Source organism: Castor canadensis, chromosome 6, assembly GCF_047511655.1.
Source record: "Castor canadensis chromosome 6, mCasCan1.hap1v2, whole genome shotgun sequence".
NCBI lineage: Eukaryota > Metazoa > Chordata > Mammalia > Rodentia > Castoridae > Castor > Castor canadensis.
The window spans coordinates 119,535,959-119,551,386 of record NC_133391.1 but is presented as its reverse complement, the minus strand read 5'-3'; the positions used below and the strand labels follow the sequence as shown (position 1 = coordinate 119,551,386).

At 44.5% G+C, this 15,428-nt stretch overlaps 1 protein-coding gene across 2 annotated transcripts in view; it reads left to right on the top strand.

Annotated features, from left to right (window-relative positions):
* The window catches only part of Map1b (microtubule associated protein 1B), a 97,771-nt gene that overhangs the window by 64,776 nt on the left and 17,567 nt on the right, over window positions 1-15,428 (top strand). The window contains exons 1-3 of one of the 2 annotated variants that reach the window (XM_074077326.1): window positions 4,042-4,177; window positions 7,234-7,316; window positions 9,814-9,954. In XM_074077326.1, coding sequence (XP_073933427.1) covers window positions 4,144-4,177; window positions 7,234-7,316; window positions 9,814-9,954 — 258 coding nt within the window. In that variant the 5' untranslated portion in view covers window positions 4,042-4,143. Of the gene's footprint in view, window positions 1-4,041; window positions 4,178-7,233; window positions 7,317-9,813; window positions 9,955-15,428 lie in introns of those variants that run through there. The other variant, XM_020174677.2, reaches the window with a different exon arrangement.

Here is a 15,428-nt window from a genome sequence, read left to right as displayed (position 1 = left end):
GTCACCTTGCCTAAAGAACTCTTTGGGTGTAAGGTTTCATTGTGTATTCTCAGGATAGACTTTCTGGTGATCAAAGGATTGGATGTTATCACTAACTGCTTCTATGTATCAACCTCCTACTGAGCTGTTTTTTGATTCAGGTAGGATGGCACCTCCCACATAGAAGGTGCTCCTGCATGAGCGTGCCCAGAAGTGCCTGGAAAGTCGGTGTGCCTATCTGATTACCCTTCTGCCGACTTTTACCTGTGGTCTTGTCACCTCTGAGACACTAGCCTAGACAAGGTTCTTTTCCAGGTCTCGTTTCTGCAGGAATGCACATAAAATGGAAAACGCATTTGAAACATGGTTTGAAAGGTGAACTGCAGGTAATTGGGAAAGGATGATGACAGGTTGATTTGATGTGTGAGAGCCCTTGAGAGATCAGACTCTCTTCAGGGTTAGGAACTTTGCCTCCCTGAAGAGGGATTTGTGTGATTTCCTAGTAACAGTTGGAGATACCAAGTCCTCCAGCACTTTTGCTTTTTTCTAGTGCCTCAGTAGCAGAGGTAAATGGACTTAGTTGTCTGCCTTGCCTTGTGGTCATGTTGTCTGTCCCTCGGGGCTGAGGTGACCTCTTGCTCCAAGAGCAAGAGGAAGGCTTGTGTTAGGCTGGGTCCTCAGCCGTCTCCTCGATGCCTCCTGTGAGCCCTAACCCCGGACACCTGGGAAAGAGTCTCTCATTGTGGCCTCTCAGAAGCTCTGTTGCCGGGTTGCCAGATAACCTGTGCTCACCACACTCTGATTTTCTTGCTCAGAAATACTGAGGTGGGACAGAGACGAAGAGAACCACCTCAGGCTCTTGAACAAGACTTGTGTGGCCTCTGGCTGACCCCCTCCCCCTCCCCAAGGAAGCTGAGGGACATCTTCCTGCCAGGCTAGGGCCTGGTCTGTGCTCGCCATTAAATCCTCCGCACAGCTCCATTTCTCTTCAAACTGACCACACGTGCGTTTTCCATCTTATGTGCATTCCTGCAGAAAGGAGTCCTGGTTATGATTATTTCAGACAGAAAGCTGTTATTCAAAGCTGCCGGAAGACTTGTTTGTAATCTCAGTCCCTGCACAGTGCACCTGTCATTCCTTCATTTTACCCATTTAGCTAAGTTTTACCTGGGGAGATTTTTGTGCCCATGGGTTTGAGGTGAGAGGTTTTCCCTCCAAACATCCACCATGCTGAAGAACTCCCACTGTCCTTCCTTCCTCCCTGACTTTAACATCAGGTGTTTTGTGCTCATCGCCTTTTCCTTACCTAGCAGACCTTACTTTTAGCTACATCATTGCAGGTCTCCGTTATCCCTCATATTTCCCTTGTAACCCTACAATCTTCTTCACCTTTTCTAAGATTTCTGTGTCTTCCCAGTGGGAATTTTCCTAATATTGAATCCAATGTCAAATGCCTTTTCCCAAAAGAATCCACCCTGGTTTTCAATTGGCCAGGGAATGGAGGAGTTAATAGGAAAAGACAGGCAGGGGTAGGAACTGACGGGATGGGGACAGAGGAAGGGGCAGGAGAGCATTTCATCTTGCTGCCTCTACCCCCAAGTCCTGGTTATCAATGATGCAGGACCCTCCTCATCTTCTCCCTTCATACAGAGTAGAAATTGAAGACTTTATTTTTTAATGACCATTTCTAAATTGTGCTTGCAAACGATTGATTTTTCAGGAAAAGGAAGTTGCAAAAATAAAAAATTCAGTCCTGAATGATCATTAATGGAAAAGGAATTAATATGGTTACTGTCCTTTAAAAAAAAAAAAGCAAACTGAAGGTGGTTTAGATGCCCATCAATAAGGGAGTAGTTAATAAAATTATACATCCAAATCCTGGATCATAGATGGTCCAGAGGTTTAAAAGAATGATTTGTATCTGTAAGAACGGACATGGAAAGATGTTTAAAACATATAATTAAGTGAAAAAGGCAAGTCATCAAATAATGTGTACTGTCTGATATCATATAGAAACATGCACACATTCTGTATACATGTATTCTGTAGCAACAATAAAGTTTCATGCCAGGAATGGTTCTATAAAGTTGAGATGAGATGGCGGGGAAATACACAAGGCCCCGCTCCCTGACAGTAAGCAAGCAAATCAGATAAGACCAAAATTATTTGGATGATGTATTGATTTCCTATTTTTGCCACACCAAGTTACCACACTTAGTGTCCCACACAACACGATTTGTTATCACAGTTCTGTGCAGCTGAGTCCAGCTGAAGTCTCACCCAGAAATGACTGCTCTCCTTTCTAGAGGCTCCAGGGAAAGAGCTGCTTCTTTGCTCAGCTGAGCTGTTGGGAGAATTCAGTTTCTTGTGACTGTAGGAGTGAGGTCCCTGTTTCCGTGCTGGTGTCAGCAGAGGCCCATTCCCAGTTTCTATAAGACACCTGAATCCTTGTATTAGTGTCCTATTTCTCCCCTTCAAAACCAGCAATGGTGGGTGAAGTCCCTCTCACACCCTGACTCTCCCGTCCTTCCCTCTGACCCCGCCTGGGAAGGTCCACCACTTTTACAGACTCGTGTGATTAGACTGGGCCCACCAGGATAAGCCAGGATTATGCCCAATCTCAAGGTTCATACCATTAAACATACTAACTCAGTCCCTTTTGACACGGATGATAACATATTCCCAGTTCCATCTTTGAAGAGGAGGGACATAGTTGCTTGTCACAATGGTAATAAAAGGCGATGAGGGAAATGGTTGCTGTTCTCTTAAGGACAATTTCAAAGGTTTTTGCAGTAACTAGTTACTGTTTTTATCAAGGGTTTTGCTTCAGCTCCCAGCACCCTTGCTGCTTTGGAGCTGGCCCCCCTCCTGCTGCCTGTGCTGAGTGGTGTGGGGGTGCCCTGGCCCCAGTTGAGATGTTAACAGTCTCCCAGCTACTGTGTTCCGGGGGGTGGTGTGTGGGAGAGAAGGGTCGGCCATGTATGTAAGAGACAGTTCTGAGTTGTGTGGGGCTTTGGTGGTAGCTGTGCCTCGATGGTTGTGTATCTGAATTCAGCCATAGGTCAACTTCTGAAACCAAGGTGAGAGCCTGTGTGTGTGTGTGTGTGTGTACGCACATGCATGTTTAGACAAATCTCAAACTACGAAGAAGAAACCCCATAAGCATCTTAAAAATTTATAAACAGAAAATAGTTCTTGCTCTAAAAGATTTCAAAATCTCCTGGATGTAGTAAAACACAAACTACCATAAGCAGCCCAACTTTAAAGGACACATAGATTCAGTTTATCTTTGAGATAACTGAAAAATACGGCTTCTCTTTGAGTTCCACAATGGGAGAGCACAGACAAAAGCCCCATTGTGTGCAAGGACCCTGGTGCTATGAGGTGGAGCAGACCCTTCCTGTCACTCAGCAGCCTTCTTGGCTGCTCCCGCCACACCAGGTCAAGGCTTGTAATCACACAGAGCTTTGTGGGGAAACCCCCCCACACACCCAGACCTTTCCTTACAGAAGCCTTAGGTCACACAGTCACTCCTCCAGGTTCTGCTTTTGCACCCCTCAGGCCAACCCTAAAGACAGGGCTGCCTCCTGGTTCTCCTGCCAGAGGTCACTCAAGAGTGCAGGCTAGAATGGTGGGGACAGAGGCTGAAGCCCTGAGTCTTTCTTTCCTGGGAACTTCTTTTCTGAAGCAACAGAGTGAGACCTTTGCAGGCAAGGGTGGTGGCTTCTCCTTCAGAATGCCTGGCCTGCTTCCCAGTGTGAAACATTCTCCAAAAATGCAACTCTGTGAGCAGACAGCCGCCTGCTGGGAGAGCTGGCACCCACGGGATGCTGGGGATGAAGGGGGCGGCAAGCCCCTCAGCCAGGCTGTGGCTTTGCCAGATGCCAGGAAGGTCCAGCCTCCACAAGATCCCAGAGCTTCTCGCTCTCCCCTGAAAGTTTTTTTCCCTCCTTCATTCAAACCAATCATATCAAAAGGCTGTTGTTGAAGGAGTGGCCATGACATCTTGGGGCACCCACGTCCGTGTCATTTCTCTCAGTACTTCCAAAGATGGACAAAAAGAACATCATCAGTTGAATTCCTGGGCTAACCTGTCTGAAAATCAGCTTGGGAGGAATAGAGGTAACCAGTAGTGTCACATGGCATTTGTTTTGCTTCCAAGTGATGAAGTCAAAAGGAAGGGACCTTCCAGTGCATGGTAAGAAGCCCCTGCCAGGGGGTGGCCTGTAGCCTGGGAGAGGGTGCCGGGTGGGCAGGAATTGGCTGCTGGCTGGTGTTGCTTGGATGGGTATTTTGCAGGGTGCGGTCAGCAGGGTGGGGTCTAGGACACTAGAGACACTTAGAGAAAGGGGCTTTGATCCCATTACTGACTCTTGGAGAGGGAGCCACTTCTAGCCTTGTTCCACTTTGCTTTTACAATTTCCTGCAGAGTACCATCAATGATGACAGACATGCCCCCATCCACTTCTCCTTGGTCTGAAGCTTTGGTCTAATTTTGTCTCAGTTTCATGCCTTCAAAGGTCCTGAAGTCTTTGTTCCAAGGAAGCCACTGATGGAAGGACTTAAGGCCACTTGATGGAGGATGGATTTAAAGTGTTTTGCTGGTTTTCATTTTATCATTCATTATTCGATTTGATTTCCTTTTGATTTAGTTTTAAAAGCACATAATTTTCAAAAACAAACCAACGAAAGAGCTGAAAAGTAATTTCCAACAAATTACAAAATTCAACATTCATCATGAAAGCACTTTGTTTTTCATATGCCTCAGCTCTTTGCCTGCTCATGCTGTGTGACATTGTTCTGATGTGGTTTCTTCATGTTTAGGCATTTGGAATAAGGCATTGCATACTTCCGCTTAATTTTACTTTTAAGTAGGTGTCCTGCCCCACCCCCTTTGCCTTTTTTGTTGTTGTTTATTAGTTTTTTTGGGGTTTTTTTTGACGAGTATTCTTCCTCTGATGCTTTCTGATTCCTGTTTCTTTAAGCACGTCTCTGATTTTATTCCTTTTCCTATTCCCTAGCTTTTTTTGGCATTTTTTTGGCAGATGCGCCTTGTCTATTTTTCCAGATTCTAGTTCCAGTAACGAGTACCATAGGGCAGTGACCTGAAAGGACCATGCAACCTGAGTCCACATCCTTGCTTGATGACTTAGTAGTTGTGTGACCTTGGCTACATAATTCTCTTCTGTTGACTCACTGTCCTGGCCAGTAACGGGATAATCACAGTGCCTATGTCAGAGAGCTCCTTGGAGATTAAATGAAATCTGTAGGCGAAGTCTTAGAACAGTGCCTGGCACTGTTACCAGCTAGTTTGGATGTTTCTATGTCTGACAAGGGTTTACCGGTGAATACTAGCTGTTAGGAAAAGTGTGATGGGGAGGAGAATGGCAGGAGGATGGCTATGGGGGTAAGAATGTCAACGTGTTGCTATTGCTATGGTATTTCTGGTCCGTGATGATATAGAAGAAAAAAACCAAAAAACCCTAACTAAGCTGTGATTCTGCACTGTGTTCTTTCATTTCTAATCACATTATTGAGATATAATTTGCATACCATGCCATGTACCCATGTGAAGTGTACTATTCGGTGATTATTGTCATATCACAATGATAACATTGTGATAACATTTATATAAAACAAAGTTCGCCATTTTAACTGTTTTAAATGTATTCAGTGATGTTAATTACAGTTGACACATTCTTACATTAACTGCACCATCATCACCTCTATTTTCAAAATGTTTTCATCACCCAAACAGAAAGTGTACCCAGGAAGCAGTGACTCCCATGTCCCCTCCCCTAGCCCCAGTAACCACTGATCTACTCTGTGAATCTGACTCTGTGCATTTGCCTGTTCATCCTTGTCGTAGCATTGCACCTGACTAGTATTCCACTGTATGGGTATATGACATTTTAGCCAATCATCTAGAGAGGGCCATTTCTCTTGCTTCACTTTTTGGCAGTTGTGAATTATGCTGTACTTAACATTGGCATACAAATATTTGTTCTAGTCCTTACTTCCAATTGCACCTAAAGATGAAATGGTCAGCTTGTATATGATTTTTTTCTTTTTTTTGGGTGGTGGTGGTGGTACAGGGATTTGAACTCAGGGTCTTATGCTTGCCAGGCAAGTGCTCTACCTACCGCTTGAGTCATGCCTCCAGCCCTCAGGGTCATATATAATTCTATTTCTACTTCAGCTGTTTGAAGAACCACTGAGCTATTTGTCTGGAAAACGGTTACTTTAGGTCATTGGTCTCCTCTGTGTTGGCACTTGTCTCCTAGACTCTATTCCATCTCTTCCTGTTACTGAGCTTCCAAGCTGCTGATGTGTTCTTGTTGTCCCTCCAAACCACCTGTCCTCCTCCTCCTTTTCTGAGGGAACACCCTTCTCCTCTGTCCCTTTTCAGCTGGTAGCATGTGTATCACCAACTCTGGTCATGTTCGCTGTGTGACTTCATCTCCTGGTTGAGGGAGGGGAGTATTTGTAGAAGGCCATCCACAGGCCTCCATCCACCTTGGATGGAGGTTGAACTGTGTAAACCTACGAGGTGTGGGAAGTCCAAGAGCCTGCACTGCTTCAGCCCTCCGTCCCCATGACATCTTGCTTTGCTGTTGGCCCCCATCTTTGCTTGTCCTGGGGGGCAGTTTAGCCTCCCTGTGCAGTGGGAGGCTTGTCCTCCGCTTTTTATTTGTCCATCGTTACTCCACTTTTCTGTGAGCAAGTGAATTAATTAATGAATACCCCAACAGACCGTCAGCCTGCCCCAGACAGCCATTCTGGCTGTTGGGCTAATTGTTAAGCCTGGGTTTCTGGACGTCATTCATTTCACAATAAGGCTCCTAATTAATCTTGGTGCAGTTCTCACCAGAAGAAAGGCTGATAGGGAGAAACATCCCCAATTACCATGAGAAAGGAAATGTCAAGAGCCCGTTGAGTTTTCCTGGCGCTCATGCCTTGTCTCAGATGAAAACCGCCATTAGAGGCTGCCTGGCGATCAACCATGAAAACCAGAGAGTGTGAGAGCCTGCAGAGAGAGTCCCAGGCCACACAGTCCCAGCTCAGGGACAAACCTGCCGTGTATGTATCCCCTTCTTCAGTTGTACCCCTTGTGTCCCCCAACACCATGCAGAGAAACCTGCTGCTCCATGCCACATTGCAGGCAGCAATTCCTCTGCCCTCCCAAAAAAGGGAGGGCAGCTTTTATCCCTGAAAGCTAAAAGGGCTCCTCTTTGTGTGTTTTTGTGCCTGCAGGACAAAAGATCCTTCATCACCGAAGTGACGTCTTAGAAACAGTGGTCCTCATCAACCCTTCGGATGAAGCGGTCAGCACTGAGGTGAGCATTTGGTTCTGTGGGGTCTTGGGTGGGGCTCTCACTCACTGAACAGAAACCCAGATGGGTTGGACAGGTGGGGGGCAGAGAGTGACACAGGAGTGAGAAGGCCAGCGTCCAGGGATCTTCCTTAACCCCAAGTCAGTGGCTGGTTCTCTGAATTGACACCACCTTACATTGTCCCTACCAATAAGGACACCATGGAACATGTAGCTGGAACACGGATATTTTGCCGAGGAGAGGGAGTGTAGAATTTTGGGCACCCATGGGATGTGTGCTGGCAGGGTAGAGTGTGGCAGGGAAGTAGCAGAGGTCATAGACTGCAGACCCTCAGGCTGGGACTTCCAGGGATGGAACTTGGAGAAGAACAGCATCTTGTATGGAATTCCCCGGGGCAGAGAAATCCTGCTCAGCCCTTGCCACAGGTGAAAGGAAGGCTAGCTAACACGGTGGTCCAGCATGGACTCTGTCTGGTTCCAGGACACCTGACCTGGTCCGAACTCCAGCTCTGCAAATTCTTTACTATCTGTTTCAGTTTACACCTCTGTGAGATGGCTTTCATAACTGTCCCTACATTTAATGTCCTACTTAATGTCATGGTTTGATATGACTCACAACTGAGTATGGAATGAAATATCAATGTTGGTTTCTGCTACTTTATTATTATTATTACCTAATGAAATTGTTGCTACAGATAATAACTGGGAATGTCAGCGCCCACTGCAACATAAGAATTTGACTAAAGTCAGGAATCCCTGGTTACCCAGGCCACGGACGGAGCTGGCATAGCTCCATTTCCTGCTTCTGGGGTCATAGTTTAGCACCTGGGAGACTGAGTTGCCTTCTTGAACATTAAAGTAGCCAAATGTTATCTGCAGTGTCTTTTGCCCACACTTTGAGCATTTCTGATTATATCCTGGTTTCTTTTTTAAAATTGGGACATAATCTATGTATCATAAAATTCATCTTTAAAGTGTGCAATTCATTGATTATTAGTATACTTACAAATTTTTGCAGCCACTGTCTAATTCCAGCATATGCCTATCACTGGTCAACTCCCCCAAAACTATTAACAGTCATGCCCCATTCCCCTTTGCTGTTGGCAACCCCTAATCTATTTTCTGTCTAGATTTGCCTATTCAGACATTTTACATAGGTGAAATCAAACAACATGTATCCTTTTTGTATGGCTTATTTTACTTAGCAAAATTGTTTCAAGGTTCAGCCATATTGTAGCATTCCTTTTCACGACTGTATAATAGTCCATCATATGGATATACCACATTTGTTTACTCACCCCTCAGTTGATGGATAATTGGGTACTTTTTGGCTACTGTGATGGTAGCCTGTTTTGATTCAATACTGTTTCAGATTAGCAAAACCTCTTTGACAACCCATTAAGTCATGAGGTTGCATAAGTATTAGATGCCAGTCTCTCTGTGACTGACAAAATCAGGAAGTAATTATAGCTTAAAAAAAGCTGGAGGATTAGTATGTGTCTGGGCAGACTGCCTGAAACAGCTGTGAGAAACGAAAAAGAGAAAATAAGAAATATAGTTGTTTTTTTTTTTAAGAGAAATCAGGCTTGCCTGTGGATCAGATGGGGCTGAAGTAGTTGCTTGGGTATGTGTATTTCTGAGTAGACTGGGGTTCTTGGGCAAGGGGTTGTGAGTGGTTTACTTTTTCTTAGTGGTACTGAGAATCAAACCCAGGGACTTGCACTTGCAAGGCAAGCACTCTATCAATCACTTGAGCCATGTTTGTGGCCCCAGCAGCCTGTTTGTGTACTCCCCAGTGTCTAGCATGATGTATGGCATATAGCTTGGGCCCAGCATTCACGAATTGGGCCAGAACCCAATACCTTGGGTGCTTAGAGTGGTGTTTCTGGGGAAGGCCAGCTGGCTCCCTTCACTTAGAGTTCATAGAGAGTTCTTTAGTGCAAACCATTTGCAATTCAGTTCACAGATTGCCATTTAGGGGTAGTTTTTTCTCTAAGTTCAATGTCAGGCACCTTGCTGATCCCTCTGGAGACCGTGCATGGAACAGCAGTGCTTGCTCTGTGGCTTGGAAAGTAGAGAATCCTGGATAGGAGGGGTTAACTTGGGACCCCACTTGGAAATCTGTACTTCCTGAGGAGATAGTTGGAGGACCTGGGCTGTCTATGGTAACTCAGACTTTCCTGGCCTGTGTGCTGCTCATAGATACTTCTCAACAGCTGTGAAACAAAATACTTGCCAGCTGGGAAGACTGCTTTGAAAAGAGGAGGAAACTAGGGAGAGCAGTCAACCACCATGACTGTGTTGGTTGAAGCAAAACTTTGAAAATGGTGTTCCCTGGGGGAACGAATGGCCACATGCATCAATTTTGTGGACGGTTCCTACAGGCAGGGCTCCGTCCAACCCTTCCTGCCTCCAGGCCTGGGGAAGAACTTGGACTCTGCTGGTGGTCCTGGGTGGGCGGAGCGCTGCCCACGTTCACGGCTGCGCCTGCTGTGTTACAGGTGCGCTTGATGATCACCGACGCCGCCCGACACAAGCTGCTTGTGCTCACCGGGCAGTGCTTTGAAAACACCGGAGAGCTCATTCTCCAGTCCGGCTCTTTCTCCTTCCAGAACTTCATAGAGATTTTCACCGACCAAGAGGTGGGTTCCAGTAGCTTCATTATTGTTTAGCCGCAGGCTGCTCTTGGAAAGACAGAAGGGAATGTTACAGCCCCTTTGAAATAAGCAAAACTGTGTGACCCCAAACACAGAGGGCCTATGGCTTGTTGCTAAACAACCTGTAGCACTCATTGGCAATTGATGTGCTTGAGATAAGAGGGGAAGGGGAGGCGTGGAACAGTCAATATTTATAGGTGACAAAAATGATGGAGAAATGTAATGACAGTGTCCCAGAGAAAATCCAGGCTTCCTGTTTGCTGAGAGAATACTCCAAAGGTCTCTTGGGCTTTTGGTCGCTGCCTTGGTCTCTGTCAGTACTTGTACCCGGTTTTCCTAATTCTTTCTGATTTCTCTTACTTCCATCGCAGGCCATCCAGTGCCTCCTTACCCAAGGCCTCAGGGCTCACTTACAGCTGGCCTGGCTTTACTGCTTTAAAGTGAAAGTTTTAACCTTTCTCCAGTGCTTGTGCTCTTGTCTTCTCCAAAGCTGAGTCAGGCTCCATGTCTCTTTCATAGTTTAACCCAGATGTTGTTAAAGACTCAGTAACCACTGCTCATTGCATTGACATCTCAACTCCGCCCACTGCTCTGAAATTAGTGTCGCCATAATGTCAAAATCTTTTGCAAGATTGTATCCTCAAGTTCCTGTCATATCCAGAGCAGTTGGCATTTGTCTGGTAACTCAGATGTCACACAGGCTATCCACATCTTGTCCCAGGGAGCAAGAGAGCCACAGAGGCCTGGAAGTGGCCCAATGACACAGTGAGCAGTCAAGTGGTCTGCTTGTAAGCTCAGTTCAGCCCCGAGCCCTTGGCTCATTTATATGCACATGGGCGCCTTCCAGCATTCCTGTGCAATTCTGCAGTTCCTTTCTAGTGGTTGCTTTTTACCCATGTCATTGGTTTGGTTTTTTGCCATAAAACCAAACAAAGGAAATATGTAAAGAAAAGCATTTACCATTGCCAAGATTTTACATAAGGAGGTATCACATTTCATCCATCTGGACCCCGAGTAATAACCCCCTTTTTAAAATAAGAACAGTATTATGAATATTGCTACTTAAACCATTTTTACAGACCATGTAAGTGGACCTCTTGTACAATGGACTGTGCATGTGTCAGATTTTATCATTACAGAAGAAAAAGAAACAGCTTTACCTGAACTTGAGTTCTGTGAAAGGGCAGACTCCCCAGGGTTTGAAGGGAGGGGCACCCATCTTCTTTCACCCAGGCAGGCATTACTGAGGCCAGAGACTATGTCGTATTCTCCTCTGCTGCCCTCCTAACCCCCATCCTGATACCCTGGAGAAAGTAATGCTCACATGTGGAAAAGGCTCTGTTAAAGTTTTCTCTTTAACAGAGCAGATCAGAGGCATCTAGGCAGGGGGGCAGGCAAGGGAAGAGGACACGGGGTAGAATTCGCTTTCACTCCTGTCTCCACCAGAGCAAATTTCTTTCACCCCATGGACACTGTAGAAAGGATGGCACAGAAAATGATTACACTAGAGCAGTGGTTGTGTCTTTGGAGCTATGATTGCCTATTGTTGCCTTGGAGAAGAGTAGAGTACAGAATGGAACAATAACAAAGGGGCCTTGGAGGTCATTTGACATCCAGGTATGCACATTTTATTCAGTCCTTGAAACATATTAGTCAACTTCAGAGAAATCAGAAACATAATTTTAGAAAAACAAAAATGATACACTGTTTTTTCCTGGCAAGAATAGCTAAAAAATAAATGGACTGAGAAGAACTCTCAGTGCACTTTGAGCTTCAGGTGTTTGGAGTCATAATCATTGAAGTTCAACATAAAACCAGCACTTAAATTCAGCTGTCATCTGGCTGACCTATCCCTCTTGAAATCTTGGGACAGTGAAATCATTCTCTCCTGGGGGCATTTTTAAGCCTATCTCAGAAGGTTCTTCCTTATTTGTCTCATTGTATCATTTGTTTGTTTATTGTACTTTTTTTTTTTTTTTGAAACAGGGGTCTCACTATATGGCCCAGGCTAGAGCCTCTAACTCAACCTCCTGTCTCAGCCTCGTAAGGGTTAGGATTGCAGGTGTCCACCATCACACCCAGCTCATTATATCTATAAATAAAGGAATGAAGTCTGTTTTCCATTTACCATGTCTTAGATACCCCTAACCACCTCCACCCCAGATTAACCATCTTTATTTTTACTCATAGTTCTTTATAACATACTAAAAGTTCCTTATATGCCCTGGTCACTGTCTTGTCAAGAAGGGCAGGTGGGGTGGGGATGGGGAAAATGCAAGAGTTCAGCAGTCTGAGTTCTCAGACTGCTGGATTTTGAGTTCAGACCTGGAGAACTCAGATTTGGCTTGGAGATAGGAATTTATAATCCACTTATGTATTCAAGGTATTTATTTGTTTATTTATTTATTGGTGGTACTAGGAATTAAATTCAGGGCTTTCTGCCTGCTAGGCAGATGCTTTATCACTTGAGCCACACCCCATAGTCCTTTTTTTTTTCTTTTTTGAGACAGAGTCTCATTATGTGGTCTAGACTGGACTGAATTTGCTATGTAGCCCAGGCTGGCCTCAAACCTGAGATCCCCCTGCTTCCCCCTGCCTCCACCTGCTGAGTGCCTGATTACATTCACATACTACCATGATCAGCTTAGAGGAATTTACAGCCCAGAAGATACATGTGATCTAGAGACACAAATGCTTTAAGAGAAAGGGACCTAGGTCTAGAATCTAGAGATTAAGACCAAAGAAGAGCCAGCAAGGGAAACTTCGGGGATTTGGTCTAGTTTCTCTAAAATGTTTTGACATAGGCTGGGGATATAGCTCAATGTTAGAGTACTCGCCTAGTGTATCCAAGGCCTTAGGGAAAGAAAAGAAAAGAAGAAAAAAACCTATAGAACATCATGACTTAAACTGGACACAGTATTCCAGTCATCCAGAGTAGGATTGTGAGAGTCAATAGTTTTCAGCACGGTCGTGTATTAAGTGAATGTAAAAATAACTTTTGGCCATCACAGTGTATGATTAAATGTCAGAGGAGGGGTGCAGGTTTCGAGGAGCTCTGCAATTCACACAACACGGGGGCTCCCATTAAGGAAAACACCATTATTAATATACTATTAAATTTAGGGCTTTTGTAGAGGATCAAGCCAGTGAGGGACCTTGAAGTTTAAGCTTCTTTTGCTTCTTAATAAATCCATGACTGTCAACTAAAATCCTTGAGTTTTTTTCCCTGTGGATATTGTGGTTAAGCCACATCTCTCAATCCCATACTTTACTCGGCTGGTTTATCAGACCTTACATTGATCCCTTTAGAAAGCCATCCTGTTAGAACTGACGTAGCCATCATAAGTACCTTAGTTATGCCATCCCACGTGCTGTTATATCCCTCATTCTCATGCCATTCACACATTTGACCAGCACATTTTTATCCAAGTGAACATTCAACAGGGTGGAAGTGAACCCTGAGGTAGCCCATTTCAGACCTCCCTTTAGGATAACAGTAAGTAGCACAATTTCTATGGCTGTCTATAAATTCATCTAATTCTGCTATCATACTGGTCCTAGATCCTATTAAATGTCCTGCTAAAGCCCAGGGATACACTGTCTACGGTATTTCCTCATCAGCCAAGCAAGTAACCTAATCAAAAAAGGAAATGGAGTTAGAAGGCCATGGCTTAGAAATTCAAATCTTGTTTCATTAATGTCATCTGCAGAAAAGCCATTTATTTCCTTTATCTTCCTTCCTCTTCCCGTATGCCTGCATTTAATCAGGAAAGGTAATTAACAAAAGAGATGATCTTTGCCCCAAAGCAGTATTGCTCCTACTCCTGTCTGCCATTCATCTTTGTAAGAACCATGGTAACAGCGCTTGTGTTTGATAGGCAAGCTCATGGCATGTGTCCACTCCAGGAAGACAGCATGTCTTGAACGGGCCAAATTTACTACAGTTTCACCAAATGTACTAAGTCTGGTTATGTGTTAGGAAAACAAGATAACTGAGATAGGACTGTATAGAAGATGTGCTTCTGCTACCTATATGCTTACTATTTACCTTTATGATGGTTTCCCAATCCATTTAAAGAAGCCTCAGTTTCTAAGAACTAGTCACGGGTTTCTTTGCCACGGCTGACCTTGCCGGATCTTCCCTACTGATCTCAGCTATTCACTAACAAGCATCGATTCAGTGCGACGGTGGGCTGGGCACTAAGACACAGACATTGCCCTTGAGGCAGGTGCTGTCTAGGGTCTTTGTTGATTTACAGGGCCAGAGTCAGGCTATGTTGATTATGTTGTGTGGCTCCAAGGATATTGTGTTTGTTCCTGCTCCTCCTTGCCCCATCCTACCTGCCTCCTTTCCTGGCTCTCTCCAGCACTGGTCTCTCGTTTCATCATATACAGTATGCTGCCATTTTTCCAGAAGGACCAGAGTTTCCCACTCTGAAAAAAGAAACTTGTTCAACAGCAATGGCTTTCTTTTCTGCTCTGCCTTGCCCACCATGGCTGTCCATTCACTGACCTCTCTTGGCTGTTTTTCATGCCCCCTGACCTCTGCAGAATTCTGTGCAACTTTGTTTTGGTTTTGAATCACTTTCTATATTTCATTGAAACTCCCTGCGTAGAGGTGAAAAGATGGAAAGTAGGGTAATATTCCTCAAGTGTTTTTACTTTCTCTTTGAACTTGGTGATTATATATTTTCATACAAATAGAGCTAATAATCAAATACCCCACCCACCCACATCTAAATTATGCTGTTGACCGCCTGCCCCGTTTCTCAGCTATAGTGGAATTTCAACTCTAACACTGAAATGAACTAAACTTAGTTTTAAATGTTCACTACTAAAGATTCAGCAGTTTGAGTAGTCCTGAGTTTGCCCCCTAAAATGTCTTGTAAAACATGAATAGTTTGCCTGTGCTTCGTGTGGAAATCAGGATCAAGAGAATCCTCATTGTGTTAGAGTGATGGCAGTAAGGGTCTGTGTTAATTAACGGACAAGGAACCACATTTGGTGCTCATGTGTGCTTTGGCCAGCAAACTATCTGAGCAAAGATTCCTCCCAAAGATGGCTACCATTTGCTTTTTCAGCTTTCTTAGCTTCCAAAATAGGAATTGATTCTTATAGGAGATTATAAAATTAAATGAGAGGAAAATAGAAAAGTTTTGTTCTTTTGCTATTTTCGTGACCCTTCACATAAAATGTTATGCTTGGGACTAATAGGCTAACCAAGCAAAAATGTCTTTTTTTTTTTTTTTACTTCAATGTAATATAAGAAATTCAGATTCTATACAATAACCTTACGCACATACGTGCATGCGCATGCACACACACACACATATGCACACACAGTAGTGGCCTCAGAATGTTGATGTCTAGAGGTTAAGGGACAGAGAAAGGTGGGCACTGGTGGCTCACATCTGCAATCCTAGCTACTTGGGAGGCTGAAATTGGGAGGATCAAGGTTT